This window comes from Electrophorus electricus, chromosome 16 (assembly GCF_041902795.1).
Source record: "Electrophorus electricus isolate QZ-2024a chromosome 16, ASM4190279v1, whole genome shotgun sequence".
Taxonomy (NCBI): Eukaryota; Metazoa; Chordata; class Actinopteri; order Gymnotiformes; family Gymnotidae; genus Electrophorus; species Electrophorus electricus.
The window spans coordinates 22067501-22092835 of NC_137512.1; the positions used below are offsets into that span (position 1 = coordinate 22067501).

A 25335-nucleotide genomic window follows, 5' to 3' on the forward strand; every position below is an offset into this window, starting at 1 on the left:
AATAGACAGGCCTAAAGCAAGACAGCCACTCACTGTCCAGTGCTGTTACAGCCCAAGGAGAACATAGCACAGATAGGATGTATGATGGGCTGGAGAACACTGCCAAGAGATCGAGTCATCAATGGCATCTGCTGGGCCTCCGAGTCCTAACTTGCACAATGCATGGAGTTAGACCCCCCCAAAATCACAAAGGAGCCCTGTTCACTTTTCCTGTAGATTACATACTGCGTGCTGACACAGCTGAAGCAAAATGGCTCATATGGTTTCACTGTACTGCATATTCCATGTTTGACTTGATGCAGCATTATTTTCGGAACCTGTGAGTGCTGGGCACTTCGGTGGCTGTGGAATGTGTGCCGGATGCAGGAGTATCCTGGGGCTCACTTATATGAAGTCAGTATGGAAATATCAAAATGTCAGAGCAGCACGCTTTGGGCAAGAGTGTGTGCTCTGGCATGACTCTGTCTTTGGGTTGTAAAGGAAGCACACCATCTGACAGCAACATCTTATTGCAGGACTAATAAATGCCAGCTCTTATACTGTCATGAGTGAGTTATCACCAAGAGCTGCTTAGGTGTTATGAGTTTCAGTGCAAACGTAAAAGACAAATTTCAGTTCAGAGAGGCTGCAGAAAGTTCTGAACACCAAGTTACTTAGTAAAAGAATGGAATTTGTCTTAGTACTGCACCGCTGGTTGCTCCTGTGTGTTGATGTGCAGAGTGAAAGGGCTTTGCTTGGGCAGGACCAGAGGACGTGGTCTGATGCTAATGTTTGTGCTTGCCACACTCAGACCTGCACGCAGGGTGAAGACAAGCTGGCCATCGTCTGCATCACTCCCTCACTGAAAGGCCTGAACATTCAGCCTCCAGTTGCAACCAAGATGAAGTTTATGCTCGACGGCTTCTCAACGCGGCAATATGACTTGACCTACGTGGAGGACCCCAAGTTTGAGGAGTTTCAGAAGCCCACACTCACTCCCAGAGGCAGTAAGAGTGTGTTGGAGATCAAGGTGAGAGAGCCAGACACTCTCCACTGGCTGCCCCCAGGGAAGCTGCAAACTTAAAAGCTATGCGCATGCACACACACACACACACACGTGCACACACATGCACACAAACACAGACACACTCTTGCTTTACCATCACATTCTTAAAAACATTACGTGCACACACACAATACCACAAATGCAGCTTGTTTCTCTGCACTTAGTGAAGTGGAAGGAAACAATAGTGAGTCCAAACAGGAAGGGGGGTTTGTTTACCATTGCGGCCCTGCTCACCCTCTCCCCACCATATTCTCTCCATCACCCTTATTGTTCTGAGCACCTAAAGCTTCCAGCCTTTGACACATTAATGGTGAGTTTTTTTGCATAAGCAAGGGAAACTGGGTGAAAAACCGAACATTTTCAACAATGAGACACAGGAGGGTTTTTTTCTGGGTCTGTCACTCAGTAGTCAAGTTTTTGAGAATTGGGGGTTTCATGAGAACCCATAATCCAATACCGTCATGGCACACTGGCCTTTAAAAGCCACACGCAAACATGCATGCACGTTTGTGCAAACACTTACACAAGACCAAGGCATCATGTGTCACATTAAGCAATAATGGGAACTAAACCACTTTTCATTTATTTTTTGATCTAATTAACTTGCACTATTGTTCAAATCATGCCTTGGGGATTTTTGTGCATTTGTATGCAATTTGTTTGTTTACATTAGCTGCTAAATACCAGGGCCCTGTTTAAGGAAATGAAAATTGAAATTGGCAGCTAGACTTCTATGTTGTAGAGACTATTAGCATCACAAACCACCATCACAACACAACTGGAGAATCCCCTCCACAGCAAGACGGTATTAAGACAATTAAAAATGTAACATACTTCACTGCCCATTAGTGTGGCTTTTTAAAACCACTAATGCACGAAATATGCCAGAATGTTTTGTGTACTGTATAATGCAGTGAAAATAAATTAATTGTTGGACACTCCATTAGAAATCTGTTTGTGATTGTCTATACGCACATGATGTGTGTGTGTGTGTTCCTATTGGATCTCTGGCTGTTCTGTACTATATGGAAACAGGTGCAGAAGTGAACTGTGTCCAATCTGTAAAGCTCGGGCTGTCATGCAAGAAATGTGATCACTCTCTTTATTGCCTTCTGCTCTCTCTCTCTCTCTCTCTCTCTCTCTCTCTCTCTCTCTCTCTCTCACTTACCCTCTATCATTCTCTTTTTCTCCCACTTTTTCTCTATCTCAGAGTGCTGAGGTTGGCTGGGTTTATAGTGTATAGGTTCATTTAAACTTTACTGTCTTCTCTTGGGTGCTGTTCTTGGCTGTAGGTCAGTTTGGGGGCAAAGGTGCAGCATGCATGCTCACACCAGGGCTCTCTCAGTGACTACCCATCTCTCTCCATCTGTGTGTGTGCGCAGGTCCCTCGTGTGGACGTGGAGGCCGTGAAGGGTGAGGTGCTGCGGGTGTCCAACCGCTCCTGTGAGAGTGTCACTCTGGTGGGGAACACTCTGGAGTGCACCGTGCCCTCTGAGCTCCACACCGCCACCAACGAGCTGGAGGTGGAGGTTAGAGAATCCCTCCGTTTATATGCTCTTCCCTCTATGTTCTCCCCCTCTCCTTCCTCTCCTCCTCCATCTCTCCCTCCATCTCTCCCTCTCTCTCTCTCTCTCCCTCTCTCTCTCTCTCCCTCTCTCTCTCCCTCTCTCTCTCTCTCCCTCCATCTCTCTCTCCCTCCCTCTCTCTCTCCCTCTCTCTCTCTCTCCCTCCATCTCTCTCTCCCTCCCTCTCTCTCTCCCTCCCTCTCTCCCTCCATCTCTCCCTCTCTCTCTCTCTCTCCCTCCCTCTCTCTCTCCCTCTCTCCCTCCATCTCTCTCTCTCCCTCCCCCTCTCTCTCTCCCTCTCTCTCTCCATCTCTCTCTCTCTCTCTCTCCCTCTCTCTCTCTCCCTCTCTCCCTCTCTCTCCATCTCTCTCCCTCTCTCCCTCTCTCTCTCTATCTCCCTCTCTCCCTCTCTCTCTCTCTCTCTCTCCATCTCTCTCTCTCTCTCCCTCTCTCTCTCTCTCTCTCTCTCTCTCTCTCTCTCCATCTCTCTCTCTATCTCCCTCTCTCCCTCTCTCTCTCTCTCTCTCTCTCTCTCTCCATCTCTCTCTCTCTCTCTCTCTCTCTCTCCCTCTCTCCCTCTCTCTCTCTATCTCCCTCTCTCCCTCTCTCTCTCTCTCTCTCTCCATCTCTCTCTCTCTCTCTCTCTCTCTCTCTCTCTCTGACAGTCCCTCTGTCAGAGCAGCAGCTGTTCCACTCCACTCTCCAGGTTCTCACTGCCTCTCTATCTGATTCTCTCCCCACTGCACACCTTACTCTACCTGTGCAGCAGTACGATGGGATTGCCTGATTAGGTCAGCGGTCACATTTTCTCATCGGCTTTGTTGTGGATCATGTTGGATAATATTAATCCTCTTTCTGGCATTTTATTGTTATTTTATGAACCAGAACCCAACACTGATAAGCTGCCTTACATTTCCTCTCCAGCCACAGCCAGCTCCGAGAAGCATTAAAAACCATTCCTGGTCCCAGAGAATCTGATACGATGAGTCTAACGCTGAGCGAATATTAGCGTAATGTTCTTATCTGTCAACACGAGACACACTGTGAGCGTGTGCCACGGGACTCTAATCTAACCTCTTCACAAAGCCCTGTGAGAGAGCTCATCTCAGCCTTAATAACCCACCGCTCGGTGTGAGAGGGCTTCTATCTCTGATCTAATTTCCCCTCTCACTGGTGCTTGTGTGTTTGGGCTGTTTGACCCCAAGAGCTTATTCTCATGCCACTGAATATTTCCGCTCCATGTAGTGGCAGATGGACTAAGGTTTGTTGACAAAAAGTAAAAATGTTTCATAAATTCTGAAATGTGAAACTCCCATGTAAGTTTGTGGCAGTGGCATAAAGCCAGTGGGGCATAAAGCCAGTGGGGCAAAAAGCCAGTGGGGCTCTTCCACCTCTAGCCTGCACACCCACCATGCAGTTTATTAGAAACACCTCTCGGATCTGCACTCACTGCTTCTGCTTCGCTGGGTACACATGTCCTACGTGAATGTTATACACATATGTTATTATGAAAAGTTATTATACATGTACAGTTATTATACTTGTAAGTGTACAATTACAGACTGTAGCCCATGTGTGTTTTCTGTTCATCATTGCTGACTGGATCTTATTTGGATGGTGGGCCATTGTCAACACCACATGAATACTGATATGGTAGTTGCATGTTAACTGGTATTCACTGGTTCTGATCTGCACAGCAGTGATGCTGGATTTTTACATTTTTCAAAGTCACCGTTGAATTGAGTGATGCACCACCCAAAAAAAATGCAGTGGTCATGTGGTCAAAAAAAGAGCTAAAAGATGAATGACACAAATTCTGCGTGTCTTAGTCTTTGCTTTACACCTACAAGGTGTTTCCTAAAGTGTCTGGTGTTGTATTACATTATGCATGTACTGTTTTTCTATACTTATCTGTGTTTTAGTGGATGCAGGCCTCGTCCTCAGTAATTCTGGGTCGTGTAGTTCTGGCGCAGGAGCAGGACTACAGGCCGCTGGTCACTGGTGTGGTGTGTGTGTCCACACTGCTGCTAATGCTGCTCGGTTTGTTCACCTGGATCAAGAGGAAGAAGCACATTGATGGTATGCAAGTGTGTGTGTGTGTGTGTGTGTGTGCTAACTTTCACCAAGCCAACCTAATGGCAGCCAATGTTATTGCAAAAACTAAAATCTGCTGCATGTGTTTTCCCACTGTGAAAATAACAGGTTTTGAGATCTATAAATCATTGGGTCACTAAAGGAAATCCTACAGCTGCTTCAGAAGGAGAAGAGAGAAAGGGCTTTCTGGGTTTAAGTTACATTGCAGGAGCACAAGCGAACGGCGTGTTCTTGTCTTAAAACAAGACGTTCTGTCTCTTATAATCACTCTCTCCTCCACCCCCCCCCCATCTGCATGTAGATTTAGCTGAGGGGATGGTTTGGTATGACGGTCGTGCTCACATACCTCACTTGGACATGCTGGCAAACGCGAGGAGTGTCAGTCCCACTAATGAAATGGTGTCTCACGAGTCTCTGGACTATAGAACCACTTTGCTTGAGGGTATGTTCTGCTTCCTCGCTGTTTCCTGCTCAGAATAAAAAATTGCCCCTTCATGCTGATCTGAGAACATTTTTTGCTGCTTCTGTCACACGGGCTGAGGCAGCGATCTTTCTAGAGCTCAGCACACACAGTTTGTCCTCCCCTTTACCCTCAGCTCTCCTCCTCCTCTTCCTCCCCCTCCTCATCCTCCTAGCTCCTCTGTTTGCTCCCCCCTCTCTGCCAAAGGCTTCGCTTCTCAGTGGGGTAAAACTCTCTCTTTCAGCCTCTCATCTGTAAAGCCTGGTTTCAAGTTCCCTCCCCCTTTGTAGTTGTTGTAATTACCTGACCTCCCACTGACCGTGTTCATTTAGATGAGCCTTGGAGTCTAACTTTTAATGAGCCTGTGTTTGACCTTTGATCTTTTGACCCCGTTCCTTCGCAGATCAGAGCTTGCCTACATCCCAGAGCGAGTCGTGTCGCCCTGCCCTGTATCCGCATGCGCACCTGGACCTGTCGCCCATGCTGGGAGCGGCAGAAGAGGACCTGGCCTCTCCGCTCCTGCCTGCTCCTGCCCCCGTAGACCTGAGCTGCCTGCACCCGGAGCTGCTGAAGGAGGTGCAGCACGTGGTCATCGCCAGAGAAGACCTGCTCCTCCATGTCAGTGAGGTCATCGGAAGAGGTGAGACAACATGCAAAAATGAAAGCAAGTATGACTAGTCATGCATAATCATTTAGTATCCTGCAATCATATGAATATATATTCTTGCACACACACACACACACACATTCACACACACACACACACACACACACACACACACACACCACGCACACACACACACACACAGTCACTGACATATCCTCCAACTTGCACACATTATACTGTAACATGCTGATGCCTGTGGTATGAAATCTTATACCATAAATTATTAATGCACATAATTTGCACTTTCAAGTTGGCTACAGACATTTTAAATAGAACTTTTAGGAAATTTGAAGCCATTTGAAAATGTGTCTGGTCGGGGCGACACACTTGGGTATCTGCATGGAAAATTGCCCTTCTGCCCATTGTTCTGTAGAAGTGGGGGTGTGAACTCAGCTGGCTCAGATTTAGTGTGGGGCCTTTCCCACCCCTTACTCTTTACTGCACACGACTCCCTAAAACCTGCTCTAACCCACTACAGGTCCCCGCCAGCCACACTGTGCGTGTGTGTGTGCGTGTGCGTGCACGTGTGCGCACGTGTGTGTGTGTGCTTGCCTGCGTGTGTATGTGCATGTGTATGTGTGTATGTACGTGCATGCATGTGTGTGTGCATGTGTATGCATCTGCAGGTGTGTGTGTGTGTGTGTGTGTATATGTGTGAATGTTGGGAAGTAAACATTAGTATATGGGTGTGTGTGTGTGAGCGTATGTGTGTATGTGTGTGTGTATACGTGTGAATGTTGGGAAGTAAACATTAGTATACGTGTGTGTGTGCATGTTGGGTGCTTGGTGGGGTGTGTGTGGTGATTTGTCCCCGTGTTAAATTCCTTGCTCCATTGTTGGTCTGTCTCAAGGCTCCGTATGGTAATCTGACTCGGCTGCCATCTGGGAGAACGTGATAGCAGCTCAGAGGGGAGATTACACCCACCACCCCAAAAACACCAGAGCCCAACCTTTACTCACTATTCCCTTACAACTCGGGCAGCTTTAGGGAGGACTCTCGGTCAAGCTTTTGGAATTATTACTTAATCTTTTTTCAAGAGGGTAATAATCGGTGTAGTGTACTGGGTTTCATGCTGATCTGTGACTGGAAGGGAAGATGTCATCTGTAATTACTTTTTGCATGTTATCTTTTTTATTTTATTTTATAGAATTATTTTAATTTATAGAAAGACTAAAAAACACTGTCTTATGAACACTTCAAGAGCAGATTGCTGACAGAGTGGTGGTGATGCATTCTACTAGGGGCTCCATGTGTCCCACTACAGACACTGAGCTCTCAGTCAGAGAGCTCTCAGTCTTAACATCTCAATATTGCAGTGTTGAGTGTGTCCTCCACTTCACGCTCCTGAGCAAACTAAATAAGCAGGACAAATACCGCTGCCGGAAGTGAACAAGTGAAAGACAGTTGCTCTGAGTGAATAACAGCACAGTGAAGCTCCTCTTGATACCTGCAAGACTCCACACTGTCCTCATCACCACCAGCCCATAGCCTGGACTGGGGAGTCCCGTGGGGTGTGAAACCAGAGTGGCATGAGGTTAGTGAGCTTGGAGAGAGAAAACAAAGGAAGAGTGATTATTCTTACACACTGCATTCTTGTGGTGTTCTTACTGCAGCGATTCATGTTGGTGCAGCCCCCAGGATTCTCCAAGATGCCGAATTTGTTCTAGCAGATGAAAAGCTCATAGATGTTGGGACGCACTCTTAAAGGATCACAGCCTAGAACTGTTTCAGTGTTTCCTCTGACACACCTCATTAGCTCATTCATTAGTGGACTGAAGTTTATTGGAGTGAGAACTACACCTGTGAAGCAGAAGGGTGAGACCAGTCAGAGGACTCCATCACTGCCACCCCAAAGCCCCTCAGTGATGAACACACATGCACACACACATACAGAAAAGCTGTTTATGAGTCTGAACTCACAGGTCATTCCATTATGGGAACCTTGTCATCGTTATCATCATCTTCATCACCATCATCACCATTACCACGCAGTCAATGTTGTGAAATTACAGTAGGAAGTCCTAGTCTCAGATGGATAGAGCAAGAATGAAATAGAGGGTACAGAATAAATGCAGCAAACATGGCTTGCTGTGGTGTCCACGCTGCAGTGAGTCGCACTGGCCCGGCCTTGGGGGTCTCCATTGTTCAGGGTTATGAAAAGCCCAGTGAAACACACCCCTTCCACGTCTGCACTAGCTGGAGACGGAGAGCAGCTCTGATGCACTGATGTCTTAATGGCTTCTCTCTGCCTTCCCCTCTTTGTGAACGGCAGGACACTTTGGCTGTGTGTTCCACGGGACTCTGCTGGAACCAGACGGCCAGAAGCAGCACTGCGCAGTCAAGTCCCTAAACCGTGAGTGTGTGTGTGTGTGTGTGTGTGTGTGTGTGTGTGTGTGCGTGTTCATCATCAGTAGTATACAATAGTGGAAAATAGCTAAAAATGTATATTGTATGATCATCATGCTTAAAATTGTTCATACAAGGAACCATGAACACTTCTTGACTCAACCATCTGTAGTGTTTCTGAGTGTAGTTACCCCCTACAGTTGTGATCTCCACTGACAGATGCTTTAAAGTGCTGTGGTCCATGAGGTGTAGTTACTGCATTTGGTACAGTATTGAGAAAGAAAATCAACTGTAACAACAGTTTTAAATTAACGTACCTGATATAGACAATCTGACACACCTCATAAATGGTTTTTCTTGACTTGTCCTTTCTTAACTCTCAGTTTGACATGCTGTTACTTCTTTTCATATTTTGTTTTGTATATAATTAAGGCTGTTTTAATATGACAGCATAAATGTGGAGATGATGACATTGATGATGACGGAGCCGTATTGTGGCCATATCACACTAGAGTTGCTCGTAATCAGGTAACATGTCGTTCCAAGACCTTAGATTTATGAGCTGATCTTCACTTATATCACTAACATTGGTTTTCATAGTTGGGCCCAGTACTACAGCACTGAGGCTGATTGCAGTAGAATCAATGGCTTAGAATTAGAGAAGTGTTTGCTTCTTTACTTTTACAATGTGTGGGGGTTAAATCCCCTCTGGCAATTGTGACCTAAGATGAGAGTGATTAAGGAACAGTTTGGCTACTCAGACATGCCTTTTTATAAGAGGATTTTAACAGCTAGAACAGTTTATTGAGAACAGTTTAGCTGGGAGAGAGTAACAAGTGTAGTGTTCGGTTCATACAGCATCTCAGCACTGGAGATCCGATTGAATGTCCCATTTGCCTCCATTGAAGTCACAAAAACTCCGTCCTAAAGCAGTGTTTTATCTGCTGGGATGTTGGGTGAATTTTCTGGCATCTGGTCTTTGACTCTGTGTTCTTTAAACTTTTTGCTCTGTGGTGTTTTCTGCTCCCACTGAAAGGATAAACAGCTGCTTAATCTTCTCTAAATGTGAAAGCCCACAAAACAGATTAAAGATGAGCTGGGAAGGAGCCGAGAGATCCTGAGTGCATCCACTAATGGTTCATGACACACTAGATTAAGTCTCACAGATGATGCAGTTATTCTCATGGGTGACATACTGAGCATGTGTGTGAGCATTTATGTTATTTCATGTGAAATGTTTGGTGCTTTGTTGCTTTGACATTAGTCAGAATAATAGGATTTAACAGATGCTTTAGTTTAAACAATGTATATTTATCAACAGCAGTTTTTCTTCTGACATAAAAGATCTTAAGCTACTTGAACACTGTATAGTCACCTTTGTTAATTAAAAAAAGGATGTCTGTCTGAAATTGTGTTTGGCTGACCAAAAAAATCCTTATTCGGCTTCAGTTCTGCCTCTTAAAGGAAGTTGTGTCTTGTGGTCTGTTTTCTATTGAGTGCAGGTATCACAGATATAGAGGAGGTGTCTCAGTTCCTGAAGGAGGGCATCATCATGAAGGACTTCAGCCACCCCAACGTGCTCTCCCTGCTGGGCATCTGCCTGCCCAGCGAGGGCTCTCCGCTGGTGGTGTTGCCCTACATGAAGCACGGAGACCTGCGCAACTTCATCAGGGACGAGAGCCACGTACGTCCAGCGTGGCCGCGGGCTGCTTTGGAAGTGCTGTGTTTTGGGTTGGTGTTTGTATGTTTGTCCCTCACTCAGAGCGGTTGCTGTCATTGCCCCAACAGAGCCCCACAGTAAAGGACCTCATGGGCTTTGGCCTGCAGGTGGCAAAAGGCATGGAGTATCTCGCCAGCAAGAAGTTTGTCCACCGAGATCTCGCAGCCCGCAACTGCATGTAAGCCTTTCAGCACCACGGCAGACAGAAGCCTCCCACGTACTTGCATATGCTTTTACTTTCTGTCATGGCTGTGTGCAAAGACATTCCTGTCTTTCAAAGATAAGATAAAAAAAACGTGTGTGGTTCATGTACAGTATGTGTGTATGTGTCTTATATTATTCTGACACACTCCACTTTGCCTGTGTTCTTTCCTGCAGGCTAGATGAGAGCTACACAGTGAAGGTAGCTGACTTTGGCCTGGCCAGAGATGTGTATGATAAAGAATATTACAGTGTGCACAACAAGAGTGGCGTCAAGCTGCCTGTTAAATGGATGGCACTGGAGAGCCTACAGACTCACAAGTTCACCACCAAGTCTGATGTTGTGAGTGCAGCACTTAGAATCTAAACATCTTTTACATTGGAAATTTGTTAATATTTACATACACTACCAGGCCAAAAAAAGGTCACCACCTGGATTTAACTAAGCAAATAGGTAAGAGCCTCCCATTGCATAATTACTGCATGGGTGATCATGTTTCGGCTGGCAACAAGCTATTTAACCCCAACTGATGCAGTGAGTAGCTTCTCATTTGTTAAACAACCATGTCGAAAGACACATCCTGTGGTCGTGAAAAGATGTAAATCTGTTTCAGAAGAGTCAAATTATTGGCATGCATCAAGCAGAGAAAACATCTAAGGAGATTGCTGAAACGACTAAAATCAGGTTAAGAACCGTCCAATGCATTATTAAAAAGTGGAAGGACAGTGGGGAAACATCATCTTCGAGTGTGGTCAGAAAAAAATCCTGAGTGGTCGTGATCGGCGATCACGTAAACGTATGGTGAAATCAAATCATAGAAAAACTACAGTAGAACTCAGGAATATGTTTAATAGTGAAATTAAGAGCATTTCCACATGCACAATGCGAAGGGAACTGAAGGGATTGGGACTAAACAGCTGTGTAGCCTTAAGAAAACCACTTGTCAGTGAGGCTAACCGGCAAAAATGACTTCAATTTGCTAGGGAGCATAAAGATTGGACTCTGGAGCAATGGAAGAAGGTCATGTGGTCTGATGAGTCCAGATTGACCATGTTCCAGAGTGATGGGAGCATCAGGGTAAGAAGAGAGGTGGCTGAAGTGACGCACCCATCATGTCTAGTGCCTACCGTACAAGCCTGTGGGGGTAGTGCTATGATCTGGGGTTGCTGCAGTTGGTCAGGTGTAGGTTCAGCAACATTATATGCCCAAAGAATGAAGTCAGCTGACTACCTGAATATACTGAATGACCAGCTTATTCCATCAATGGATTTTTTTCTTCCCTGATGGCACAGGCATATTCCAAGATGACAATGCCAGGATTCGTCGGGCTCAAATTGTGAAAGAGTGGTTCAGGGAGCATGAGACATCAGTTTCACATGGCTTGTCCACCACAGAGTCCAGACATGAACCCCATTGAGAATCTTTAGGATGTGCTGGAGAAGACTTTGTGCAGTGGTCCAAATCTCCCATCATCAATACAAGATCTTGGGGAAAAATTAATGAAACTCTGGACAGAAATAAATGCTGAGACATTGCAGAAGCTTGTGGAAAGGATGCCACAGCGAATGTGTGGTCCAACGAAATGTTAGAGTGTGTGACCTTTTTTTGGCCAGGCAGTGTATATTCTGTCTACCAAGTTCACGCCAAGTCCAATGTTATGAGTACATCACTTAGAATCTAACACTCCACATCATCAATCTGTGTGTTTTATGCATGTTTTGTGCACTTCTCTGAACATGTACTGATTTAAATACTTACAGTTGGCGTAGTAACCATTAGTGTTAACTGTAAATTTGTTTATGTTTAATTCATGATGCTAAAAGAATGTGTTTTACAATTGATCTTATTGCTAGGTAAATAACCATGTGACAAAAAAATAACACAACTTTGGAGAAACAATTAGGGAATTCTAAATGTTGACAAGCACAAAAACTTCAGCTTGGTCAGTGAGTCAGGAAAGTGACCATATGCAGAATGGGTGGACAAGTTACTCTGTATTTGGCAGTCATGTCATAGTCATGACCAACATGACCAACGTAAAATATATGGCGTATATAAGGTCATTTTGAGCCAGTCTCAAAAGAATGGGTAACCTCAGAAGAGACCTCACAAAAAACCAAAAAGCCTAGACATTTTTTTACAGAGATGGAGCTTTTTCTCTTTTGTACGAACCATCTCTTACCCCAGTAGTACTAATAATTAATGACCTAAAGCCGTTATAACTTGTGCTCAAGCCGTGCTGTATTTATCTAGCTACTTACTTTCCTTCCTAGATTCTAATGGATCTGTCCCTTTGTATTTACACAGTGGTCATTTGGCGTGTTGCTATGGGAACTCATGACCCGAGGTGCTCCACCCTATTCCGATGTCAATTCCTTTGACATTACAGTCTTTCTCTTGCAAGGCCGAAGACTGTTGCAGCCAGAGTTCTGCCCAGATGCCCTGTGAGTGTACACACACACACACACACAGAAAGAGGTCTCACACTCCAAAGGGAGGAGAGCGTGCCTCAGTGCTCTCATTAGCTTTGTACAAGAGCATAAAAACAGAGAGCCTTTGTTGAACTCCAGTAGATTCAGTGACCTGGCAGTAGCTCATCAGAAACCTCAGCCAGTTCAGGTCCACATGACTCCTGAAGCTAAACTCTCCCTCCCCATTAGCATCTGCTGCGGTCTGTTGTTCTGTCTCGCACTGTGATTAACAGATAAGAGCATGTGGGCAGAACCTCATTTATTATAACACAGTCTCAGATATGGCCGGTCATATTCATCACCTCCAATACAATAACAGAGTGTCAGATGAGTTGAACGCCTCCCCTGTGGAGCGGCAGAGTGATCTTACAGACTTTTATTCCATTCAGCCTGAATCCTGCTCCTCCTCCACTTCTGTTCAGCAGATTAGCAGAATGGAATGTCAAAATGTGTGGATACTTTGCTCTGAAGAAGAATTGTTTTGTGATGGGAGTCTTTTGTGCAACTAAGAAAGAGAAAAAAAATATTTTTGTCTTCCATTACTACTTGTGCACAATTGCACTGCATCCAGACATCTGCAGTTAACTGAGAATCTGTGCTTCAAGACTCCATATATAAGCAATATGTACATTGCTAGTTTCTAAGTCTCTAAGCTTTTTATAATAATGTTTGGAATGGAATGTTTTTCCGTCTCTTTCGCTCCCAGCTACAATGTGATGATCGAGTGTTGGCACCCTAAACCTGAGCGCCGGCCCACTTTCTCCGAGCTCGTCTCGCGTATCTCGGCCATCTTCTCCAGCTTCAGCGGAGAGCACTACGTCCTCCTGAACACCACATATGTCAACATCGACAAGATGACGCCCTACCCCTCTCTCATCTCCTCTCAGAACCACCTGGACCGGGACTGCTGCACCTGACGGAGAGACGGTGAGACAGAGAGCGAGACAGACCGAGACTGTGCCTCTGCTCTTCGTCTGCTGCGTAAGACTCAAAGATGCTGGACTCTGTTCCAGGGACAGTTGTGCACTCTGTAAAGAGGAGGAATGCTGCCCAGGGCCGCTGCTGAAGACCGTAAAGGGAAGCTGATTGTCTTTATCATTGTAGATGGAGTACAGCCCTCTGAAGCAGGAGCTGTGGAGGGAGCTCTGTCCTCCAGGCCTGCTGATACCGAGCTGCGTTTCAGCAGGCTGGATACATACTGACACACGTCACTGTATGAGTCTGCTCACTAATGGCAGGGTTCCTCTGCTTTATTAAACCATTTCCACCCAAGTGGGTTTTCATTAGGTTGAGTGGAAACATACTTTAAACCAAAATACTTTGATTGCTTTGACCAAACCTGCACCCGACTGAAATCAATAACTCTGATCATGCTGAATATTATCTTGATGAAAGGGGCCAGTCTATTTCTGTGCTTCCTGACCCATATAGGAGAAGACAAGGTCTTTCTGATTGGAAGCACTCCTCTGTGGTGCTTTGCTCCCCTGGGGCCTGGAAGTGTGTGGTGAGCATCTCTTTAATCTGTCAAAAGCACCATTCTGGGATCTTGCACATATCCTCTCTCTCCAACTGTACAAAACACAGCAGGACTGTCAGCTGAACACTGGAGGAGTTACGTGTGAAACTAGATTTGATGAAGCTTTAAATGTGTTTAAACTTACACAGTTCTGGATGTTTTATGTTTGAAAATACTCATTTTCTGAAAAAGAGCTTGCAAAGTGTTAGTATTTTTTTTTATATGACATAAGACTCTGCTCAGCTCGCATATTAGTGACATAGTAGAGAGGACCACAAACGTGATTTTAGCAACCACCAAATACACAGAAAGATCCACCAAGAGATGTAAATTATGTCTGTTCCTCTAGACGGACATGTACAGGACTGCAGCTTGCAGCATATAAATTGTCTGGTACCATTCAAACACATTATATTAGAACAGCAGTTTGCATTTTATTATCAGTTATCTTGATGTTAAACTGTAGTGTTACATTTTCTGGTACTGATTATGGTACTAGTGATTTACTGTGTCATGACTATCAAAATGGCTCTCTGTGGTAATACTTTATAGTACAAATAATATTTCTTTGTGAATAAGTCTTTGTGACTTACCTCTGTCATCAGGATATGTACAGAATAAATATATCAAAGAAAGTACCTTTATTCTTTGAATGGAGATAGTGTGTTCAGTTCCATTTCATTGCCTGGGAACCATGACCTTGACCTTTTGTTGACCATGTCTAGACAGGCTTTTCATTTTTCCTCATGGTGGAAAGATTCCCCTCCCCAAGGAAGATAAGCAGCTATACCTCCTCATTACCTCTCCATAGGTGAGAATAGCCACTTGAAATAATATTTAGTTCAACAACACTGACATTGTAAATCTTGGCCATATCTGACATTTATTCTTAAAATGTCATGAAATGTCACAAAAATCTACCACAAATAATTAAAAATAAAGTAAATGGCTCAATACAACCCACTACTTTTGCTTTTCTGTTTTCCTACATAAGTAGCTATTGTTGGAATATTATAATTTGCACCTCAAATCACCACTATATGTCCCCTATATTACTGAACACTAATTCACACACAGAGAGTTGGTTGGAGGCTTGATGAACAAAGTGGCTAACCCAAATAATCAAAGAAACAAGCATTGGCATCATGCCAGAAATTCATTATTATTGTGGCTTGTGAAAACAGATTAATTGCAGACAAGTCAGTGAGATGATAAAGTACCTGTGCTGCCCCCTAGTGGACTCTCTCTCTCTCTCTCTCTCTCTCTCTCTCTCTCTCTCTCTCTCTCTCTCTCTCTCTCTCTCTCTCTCTCTCTCTCTCTCTCTCTCTCTCTCTCTCTCTCTCTCTCTCTCTCTCTCTCTCTCTCTCTCTCTCTCTCTCTCTCTATATATATATATATATATATATGATTTTTGCATGCTTTTAATTCTGATGCACTTTACATAACATTTAAGTTTGAATTGCAAAGCAATCAGCTCCAGCAAATCAGCTAATTATCAAGTCTATAATGAGTTGGACTAGAGGAGGGAAAACTTGAAACTGCAAGACAACGTGAAACTAGTTGCCATATTACACAAAATTCATGTTTTGGGTTTGGCTTTGAAAAGTTCAAGATATCAATTTATGAATGATATTACAGAAAAAGATCTCAATTTAGTAATTATATTTCATCTTATGGTATATTATCTCACCTATGACTCAGTGACAAACACAGGGCTTTTGATCTTTATTCTTAACTTTTCTTGTGCCGTTTAACCACCTGGACATCACATTCCCTCTTATTCTATGTATATTTGTCTCCCAAATAACATTAGGTCATTTGAATTAGGAGGTTGTACATGTGAATACTATGAATCATCCATCATTTCATGACTTTGATTAAGCTCGTGCATGGTTATAAAGTAAATACAAACTTCGACTTCACTCAACACACATGTACAAATATGAGTCTATATAGTCTAGCAACCAGGTACATTAACTCTGTATATTTTGTTAATCACAGTTCTCACCTGTAAACAATGTGAAGCAGATGAGATAAAGGACTCTGATGCTTGTGCTTGCAGATGCTGCTGACATTACCAACACTGACATTACCAACGTTTGTGCTTTTAATATCTTTAATATCTTCAAACAGGTGCAATGCAATGTAAGTGTATGATACACATGTGTGATGTATGAGCAGCTAAGATTGGTGTTTTGCATACCAGGATGTGGGTCTTAGTGTATGCTCTAATGGCACTGACTCAAGGATAAGAATGTAACGATGGCTTGCCTAATGTTTCATATGTCAAAAACTGATTTGGTCTTCTTTCTCCTGCTGTCCATTTACAGTGTGTCAGCTTCAGAGGGTGTTGATGGCCTCCCCTCCAGTTGCAGTTCTTCTTCATGTTCAGTCACCATCTCAGGTTGAGCTGAACAAGGTAACTTGTACTTTCAAGGTATTCGTGTTCTTTCTCATTCACTGTGCCTGTTTTGTTCAGCTTTTCCCTGTTCTATTAGTTTCTGTCTTTTACAGGTTGGATCTGCTTCATCTTAGACTGGATAGCTCTGGCTCCAGGTAGGTGTTTCATAGTAGCTATCGCTTCTGTTTGTTCTCTAGATAGGACTCAAATCTCTCTGGACTGGATTTCTCTGGTTTCAAAGTTGGTATTTCGTAGTTCATTGCTAACAGGCGTTCTCAACCAGCAATGTCCCACTCTTTGCTCACTGTCTGAACTGTCACTGCTGGACATCTCTTTTCTTGGATCTTTGCTCTCTCTGTGTTGTTTGCGGTTTAGGTGATGGCTTTGCAGGACCTGATGGCATAAGGAAAAGCAGGTCATTACAAGCAGCAACAGGTTCTGATGTAGGGTTCTTGGTCTCTGGAGCAACCACATAAAATGGATTGTTTGCTACTTGCTCTTTTATCAAATCTATAGTTCTTTCCCAGTAGGCTCTTAGTTTATCTGAACCCTAGTCTCAGCCAGGGATGTTTTGCACACGTGTACACAGAGAGGCAGCAATCTATATTGCGCTAACCTGGCTACAATTTCAGAATTCTTAACAGTTGCAATCTGATTGACAATCTGCACTTCTGTGTATCATTTCATAGTAATCCAATGTGAATCAAAGTTTTGTTGTTCCAGCCAATTTAAGCTTTAGTGAACAGTTGCAGATAGTAAGGTAGCATGATTCGGCCTATGTGACTGAAAAGGTTTTAAGTAGTCCAAGGAATCTCATCATTAAAAGTATGACTGCTTTAGCTTAAAGCAGTTAGTAATGAACAAGAGATATATTACTTGTTTGCCATTAGGCTACAGAAAAAGCCTTATTTTTCAAGAAAGGCAAACTCTGCTGGCAGGGTTTCTGAATCATCTGATTTTGTTGGCTGTGTGTCCTGTTCTGTCAGTTGTGGAATATCGTTGAAATACCTCTAAGACAAAGTCATAGCTCTGGCTTAAGCTGGTAAAAATGAAAAGACTGATGCTGATATGATTTAAAATGATATTCAGCACCTCTAATTGCTCATGGGCACTAAAGTGGAAAGAAGTGCTATAGAATGTTTACAGTGAACGTCTTTAAAGCTGTTTTGACGGCATTACAGGTACAGCACTTCCTGCATCCATCTAGCTTTGTCTCCTTATCAGAATTTTATCACCTCTGCAGTTGCTGCAAAGAATATTGGTGCTTGGTGTTCTAAATTTACAAAAGGGCAGAGGAAAATAATTATAATTTCAAATGTCAAATTTACCATCATATTATCCCTCTAAATGGGTGGGCTTTATCATCTCTAATTTTATGACAGGTTGTACCCACTGTGGGGGACACAAATCACAAGCTAGCTTGTGGAAAAAGCAAAAAGCAAAAACAAAAAAACAAAAAAACCCAACCCTAACCAGCTAGCTTGTTGGTTCATGATAGACAAGAACAGTACCAATAGCACAGCTTTGCGAATTTTATTAGGCATCAATGCCATTTTCTAGATTAATTTTTTAGAAAAAGTTGGTAAATTGTGCATAAGGACTAACATATATATTTAATAGGCTGAACAGCTTGTTTAAGTAGATTCCAATCACTGTGCATGGTTCTGTTGCTAATAGCTGCTTGGCTATGTGCATACTGTCAGCATGTGAAAGCTTATCAAAACTTTTGTTGGATTTGTGTGGTAGGCTAAGACAGAGTATGTATATAAGACATGTATATAGGATTGGTAAAGAACTTTGGAATCTTGATCTTGAGAGTCAACACAGCATCCAAATCCTTAGGGTCTATCTTCACCCCTTCAGCGGACACCATGAGACCCACGTACCTGACCTCTTGCTGGCAATGGTCACATTTCTCTAGTTCGAGTTTCCTCCATTGAGTTGAAGCACCTCAAGGAATTTACAGACCCCTCCCATATGCCCCTTAAATGATTTTGCATAGCAGAGGACATCAAGGTACACAATCCTCGTCTCCGAGGCTATCCAGTACCGCCTCTATTTTCCGTTGGAATGCTGCTAGAGCATTCGATAACCCAAATGAAATCCTGATCTCTTTGTAGAGTCTCCAGGGTGTGATAAAGGCTGATGATACTGTTTCCCTTGAGCCAGAATCCTGAACCATGAACAGCCATCAAGAGCATTAAGATAAACACCTGTAGCTCACCAGATAGAGCACAGAGGTCACCATTTTCATGGGTTCAATTCCCATGGAACACACAAAGTGTCATACTGATATGTAAGTTACTCTGGATAAGAGCATCTAACAAATTTCACAAATGTACTTAAAATGTCTCTGGTAAAGTGTCCCGTCCTTCTTATGGACACAGGCAATGGGACCTGAGTATAGGAACTTAGATTTATCTATGTTTTTACTAGACACATCTGAACATTTGCATGGTATTGGCCTTCTGTGTTAGATTTAAGACTGTAGAGCTTGCACAGATCAATGGTTGTCCCCTGCCACTCTATTACACTCCAAGTGCAGGGTCATTCTGAGCAGATTATGTGTAAACTTTGTAAAAAGATGCGAAAGAAATATGTGGTTTGTTCTTACAGATGCCTCGGCCTGTTTTTATTAAACCATTAAATCATTCTCCTAACAGTGTCTGTCTTGTTCTTTTGTGATAACCTCACTATGTAGTAAGTATGCAAATTCAAAATCATATTATGTTTTAATATAAACAATCATTCATATAATTCTATACAAGAATCCAAACAAAACACCAACATATATGCACCCTTTCTAATACATGTCTTTGTCTCCTATGTAGTCTACTCTTCTGCCTACACTCCTATATATATTTGTATGCCTAAATTTGCCATAAAGTGCCATGCATGTACATATTTTGCATAATAGGACATATATCAAGACCTAAAAGAGAATGAGTTGTATAACAATTACTGAAACTTGTACTTGAGCTTGGTATGGATAACCACTACAAGACCAAATATTCTGGAAGCTAAAATGCTAACAGTTTTATACTAAAACCAATGGCAAAATGGTAATATCACTACCAGCCGATAAATAGATGCTAATGGTCCTTTTAAAAAAGGTGACAACATACAAGAAATACAATCTAATACAGAATAAGATTGACAGGATTGAAGCACATCAAGTACTAGAACACACAGTTCTCAGTTCACAACATGGAATGTCAAGCAGTTAAAGTACATATGAAAAACATCACTGGGTCATTTGAAATTATGAGGTTGTACGCACAAATACTGTGATACATCCCCCATTTCATGACTTGGGTTCAGCATTATACGTGGTTATAAAGTAAATACAAATACAAGCTTCTGTGTGACCCAAACTGAACATGTAAAAACATAAGTCTGTATAGTCTGCCAACCAGGTAAATGGAATATTTTTTATCAAATTTCTCAGCTGTAAACACTGTGAAACGGAAAAAGGAAAACGGCTTTTGCTTACAAATGCCTCTCAATCTGGGGGGCAGCACCACAGGCTACAGTGGTCACGGTAACACTACCTCCTACTGGTGATGCTTCATAACAGTAAACTACAGGAAAAAGTAATTTAGAATAAATTTAAAAATATAATCACAAATGTGTCACAAAGTTGCTAATACTTTCTATTATGGTTCAAGTTTCTCTTCTATAACAGTTCGTGACACTGAATATTAGGTTTTTTGTTTTTTCTTTTTTATAAATACTTTATTTTCTAAATTAATTTAACTTATTCCTAAATAGCCTCTTAAAATAAAGAAAGCATCAGAATTAAAATGCATTAAAAATCTTTAAACATAATCCACTCCGTAATTAATTAGTTTTAAATAAGTGGTGAAGATGGCGACCGAGCTTTTTTATCAGCAGGTTGGGACAACGATGAATGAAAGGGTAGATCTTATATCCCACACAAAAGCTCACCGATTCAGATTAGCTAACGCTAGCTAGCAAACTGGTGTATGAACTGTCACGCATAGCTACCTTAATTGACCAACATTAAGGTCTATGTTCTCATAAAGCGTATCTTCTAGTCAGTAAATAAACGTTTAGAATTTAGATTAGTTTAGGCTAACGTAACATAAATATATTTCAAGCAACCTATTTGGTCATGGCACTTGTGAGAGGATGCCAGACAGCTAGCTAACATTAACTAGTTGTTTAATGTTAGCAGATTAAGCTAAGTAGCTTTGCTAATCAAGTTTTTAATATCTACTTAGTTGCAAAAGATTTAAGGTATAGAAAGATGGTCATGTTAAGTACAACTATCGTAATGGAAGTAGCCAACTTAATTATAATGGACTTTACTTTTCTTTCATTTCATTCACTATAAACTGTAGACGGGAATATCCAAATCAGTTACTTGTGATTGTCCAAACTTCATATTAGCTCTGCGTCAACCTTAATTTCTAGGAATTGCTTGATTACAAAATGGGGGGAAAAAAGCCATCAAGCAAGCAAATAAAGTGAATTTGTTCGTTTTTACAGAATCTGGATGTGACGAATTTTGGTGACATCAGGTATATATACCGATGACGCCATAATGACAATAAAAATGAGATCTTATTTAAATGGACTGTCATTCGGAATCCGGCATGTTTTTAGTCAGCATCCGATTTTTTCCCCTCATGTTATTTGCGGTTAACTAATTTTGAACCGCTTCCTTTGAGTATCAGCTCTTTTATCGGTAATAGTTGTTATGGTTTCTGTGGTGCAGCAAGTCACAATGCTATAAGGGAGGACTATCTGAAAGTGGGGGCAACTCTAGTGATAGAGGGACATTGGATGGTACAGTGCACAAGGACTCTTGGACAGACAGCCTGCAGTAGCACTCTGACTGCGTGCAGACCACCTTTTAGAAAGAGGAGTGGTTATTTTCTCCAAGGCATTCAGCAGAAGGAACGTGAACCAAACAAGAAACCCCCAAGGCATTCAAGGTCCTGTGTTCCCACCAAATTTCCAGCACTTGTCATCCAGAACATCAGTGGAAACTCACCTGGCCCGGGCATCAGCACCAACCCTGACTCATCTGTGCCAACCTGCTTTCTGAGCGTAGTAGGAACAGCAGTCAAGATGAGCCAGAGAAAAACCTCACCGAGGCATCAAGTGACCACGACCCTGCGAAATCATGTAAGTGCTGGTCAAAAGACATCGACGGATCTCCTGACAGCTCACACACCTCTTTGTGCCAAACAAAAGCCAGGACAGAGAGCAAGAGTGGATGTGCTGCAGAATAACAAAGATACAGACTCTGCTGTGATTAGTGAGTCTCCTGCCTTTGCTTGCCAGGGAAGCCAGGTCAGTAGGCTCCATGACAATGGGACTAATTTAGGTAGGCTCAGGCCCACTAAAGGCATTTCTAGATGTGTCACAAAGTCCAGTTTGTCCCAGGCTGCAGCTCCAGTGTTCACAGCACTAGAGAGCTTGCCAGACATCAGGATCACACCTAAGACCCAACCCAAGAGAGATGAGCACTCCTATTTTCTGCTGGAGGAAGAAGAAATGTCACGAGGAGCCATGAGACTCCTTCTCAAGCTCTGGGCTCCATGTCCTACCATGAGGCCCTCGGAGTGGATGGCATTTCTCCCATGCTACATCCAAGTCCTCCTGCTAAGCAGTGTCCCCAGGACTATGTGAGCCAGCAACCCAAGACCGATATACTTGTGGATGCTGCCTTTTCTGGTGAGACGGTGCAGATACTAGCATCTTTTGCTCAGCCGAGTAAACAAGACTTCCTGTAAAGCCATGGCAGTGAAGGCATTCAGATATTTCCCCTGGTTCCCTCAAAAGTGCTGAGGGGTAAACAGCCTTCACCTGGACCTCTTTCTGACCCCACTGTCCCGGGTCATGTGTCCATCTCTCCAAGCCAGTCTGCAGTATCCAAGGAGGAAAATAAGGATTCAGAACTGGAGCAGGAGAACTGAGACACAAAGGATGGAAGACAAAATAAATCAAGCACAGCACATCACCTGGAGTCCCTGAGTATCTAATTCCATGACTACAGTTTGGCAGCAAGCTTGCAACAAAATTAAATACATAAAAATAATTAAAAACATGCATTCTAATACAGCATCATATATATTCTTTGAGACCAAATAAGGATGGTGATTTTACTCATTAGGTTAAGGTTTGTCTTCTGAAACTGAACTCTTTAAACTCATGTAGCTTGTAACTCTTAATACTAAGGTTTTATTCAGAACAAGTAAAATTTTAAATACACTTCTAACTTATTTTCAACTAGCCTCTTAGAAATTGATGTATAAATATGCATCAGAATTAAGATGCGTTAAATCTTTAAGTGATGTCCACTAGATGACAGTCTTCCTCCTCACTGTTACTCTGATTACAAGAGCCACAATAGATATACATTTGGCATCAGGCCAGTGCTTGTTTTATTGATTTTATCTGGCTGGCTGGATGATTCTTATCTCGTGATGTGTTCTTATGCCTGTTCTCTTTATGAATTAGTGTTGAGTTATGTAGTGGAAATAGGGGTGGAGATTTTTTTTTTCTAGTGGGGACAGGATGGAATAACGATGAGTGAATGAGGCATTACATTCCAACAATAGGTACTCAGCTAGGACAACACAAAACTTGGTAATGGCAGGTTGTTTTGATATCCACAAATTTACCTAACTTTCAGATTTTCAAGTTGGCACAGACAGAGGCTCAAAACAAGTTATCCTTGATTATTCACAGTTATATTTTTATGGCTTTAAAAAAGAATGAAATAAAGATAGAAAAATGTTAAGACAGACGTATGGCAACATTGTTAAAAGCACTATTATATTATTTCCAAGTATATACTTACTTTGGAGAAGTATAATGGAAGAGTATGACAGCACTTCTTCTAGGAGGAGGGGAACCTTCCCATTATGAGAGAAATTGAAAAGCCTGTCTAGACAATAAATGGCCAAAGGTCAAATCTACCAAGGGTAAACAAGAGGTCATGGTCAAATTTCCCAGACAGCCAATGAGAGAATGGCATTAGAACCCTGAAAAAACATTTGTCTTAAGGCAGTTAAAAAGTCACTTTATCCCCAAGACTCCATATGGAGTCTGTTTATCCTGCGATATTTATTACGTACAGACAACATGATGACAGACCAGCTTTATTCAACCGGGTTACAAAGAAAATAGAAATACTGTTATTTGTACCATATTCATAGAGTGACCACACAGCTATTTTGACAGTCATGGCTCTACACAGAAAAAGACTGGTACAAGTAGTTCAATGTACAATGCCAATTTTTTTTTTTACACTACACAAGATCATTGATAAAATGTAAACTGCTACCGTAATATATTTGAATGGTACCAATTTCTATGCTGCAAACTGCACAGGCTCAATATACATGTATCGCACAGCAGGCTAGACAAAAGAAATACAAATACGTTATTTACACCTCTCAGTGGATCTATGCTAAAAATCACATTCATTGTCATATTTGCTACATTGCTAATATGCAAGCTGAGTGACTTCAAATTCCATTTCATTCAGACTGTATAAAAAATATAGCATAATGCAATGTTTAAGAAGCTCTTTTTCAAGCATTATTGGTCATTTAAGGTCAACTATTGAGATTTGAAATTCAGCTGAAAAAACACACAAAGAAACATTTGTACATTTCTGATCGGCTGAACACAGAATGGAATAGAGTAGTTTGAAGAACATTCAAAGCTATATCAAAAGCTTCCTCATACATAATGTCACATGTAATGCATCCAGTGTCAACCTGACAGAATCCTGTGCTGATGTGCTTGGTTCAGTCAGAGAGTGAAGACACACATGAGGTCCTAGAATGGTGATTTCACACAATCACCAGCACATTCACACAGCCAGCAGCACAAACCACCACAGAGGAAGAGGGACAATCAGAACTTCTCCCATATAGATCAGGAGTTCAAGATCTCCTTTCATCAAGACAATATCATGAGCATCATCAGTAGATCACGACTCAGACTCTGGACAGTCTGATCAAGATGATTCTGCTTGAGTGCAATTTTTGTCAATGCCCTCGAACTACATCGCTTTCACTCAACCCTATTCAAATTTCACCTAAGTGAAAATGTTTTAAATGAAATGCCGAAACCCTGGCAGTAGCGTGCAGCCCGTCAGCACCCTGCTCCCAGTCAGAGAGGGTGGCTGTTCTGTGCTTGGCTATTTGGTCCATGCAGTATGGGCTGGGTGAAAGCTGACAGATCATACAGTCAAGTGTGTCAGTATGCATCCAGCCTGCTGCAAAAGAGAGGTCGGTATCAGCAGGCCTGGAGGACAGAGCTGCCTCCACAGCTCCTGCTTCAGAGGGCTGTACTCCATCTACAATGATAAAGACAATTAGCTTCCCTTTACGGTCTTCAGCAGCGGCCCTGGGCAGCATTCCTCCTCTTTACAGAGTGCACAACTGTCCCTGGAACAGAGTCCAGCATCTTTGAGTCTTACGCAGCAGACGAAGAGCAGAGGCACAGTCTCGCTCTCTGTCTCACCGTCTCTCCGTCAGGTGCAGCAGTCCCGGTCCAGGTGGTTCTGAGAGGAGATGAGAGAGGGGTAGGGCGTCATCTTGTCGATGTTGACATATGTGGTATTCAGGAGGACGTAGTGCTCTCCGCTGAAGCTGGAGAAGATGGCCGAGATACGCGAGACGAGCTCGGAGAAAGTGGGCCGGCGCTCAGGTTTAGGGTGCCAACACTCGATCATCACATTGTAGCTGGGAGCGAAAGAGACAGAAAAGCCTCAACATTCCATTCCAGACGTTATTAGAGTCACAGAAAAAAGACTAGCTAAGAGTTTGCTGGAAGAAACTGTAGTAATGTTGTTTAGTA

General features: G+C 42.7%; 2 protein-coding genes across 4 annotated transcripts in view; one reads left to right on the forward strand and one right to left on the reverse strand.

Annotated features, from left to right (window-relative positions):
• The window catches only part of LOC113581523 (hepatocyte growth factor receptor), a 38983-nt gene extending 23952 nt beyond the window's left edge, over window positions 1-15031 (forward strand). For both annotated transcript variants that reach the window (XM_081699175.1, XM_035531909.2), the window contains 11 exons: window positions 791-1009; window positions 2428-2574; window positions 4533-4689; window positions 5006-5146; window positions 5568-5804; window positions 8105-8185; window positions 9681-9862; window positions 9967-10076; window positions 10277-10442; window positions 12408-12544; window positions 13278-15031. In XM_081699175.1, coding sequence (XP_081555301.1) covers window positions 791-1009; window positions 2428-2574; window positions 4533-4689; window positions 5006-5146; window positions 5568-5804; window positions 8105-8185; window positions 9681-9862; window positions 9967-10076; window positions 10277-10442; window positions 12408-12544; window positions 13278-13488 — 1788 coding nt within the window. In that variant the 3' untranslated portion in view covers window positions 13489-15031. The remainder of the gene's footprint in view (window positions 1-790; window positions 1010-2427; window positions 2575-4532; window positions 4690-5005; window positions 5147-5567; window positions 5805-8104; window positions 8186-9680; window positions 9863-9966; window positions 10077-10276; window positions 10443-12407; window positions 12545-13277) is intronic.
• An 8577-nt stretch (window positions 15032-23608) lies between these two features.
• The window catches only part of met (MET proto-oncogene, receptor tyrosine kinase), a 38674-nt gene continuing 36947 nt past the window's right edge, over window positions 23609-25335 (reverse strand). For both annotated transcript variants that reach the window (XM_081698963.1, XM_035532420.2), the window contains one exon: window positions 23609-25220. In XM_081698963.1, the coding sequence (XP_081555089.1) occupies window positions 25010-25220 (211 nt within the window). In that variant the 3' untranslated portion in view covers window positions 23609-25009. The remainder of the gene's footprint in view (window positions 25221-25335) is intronic.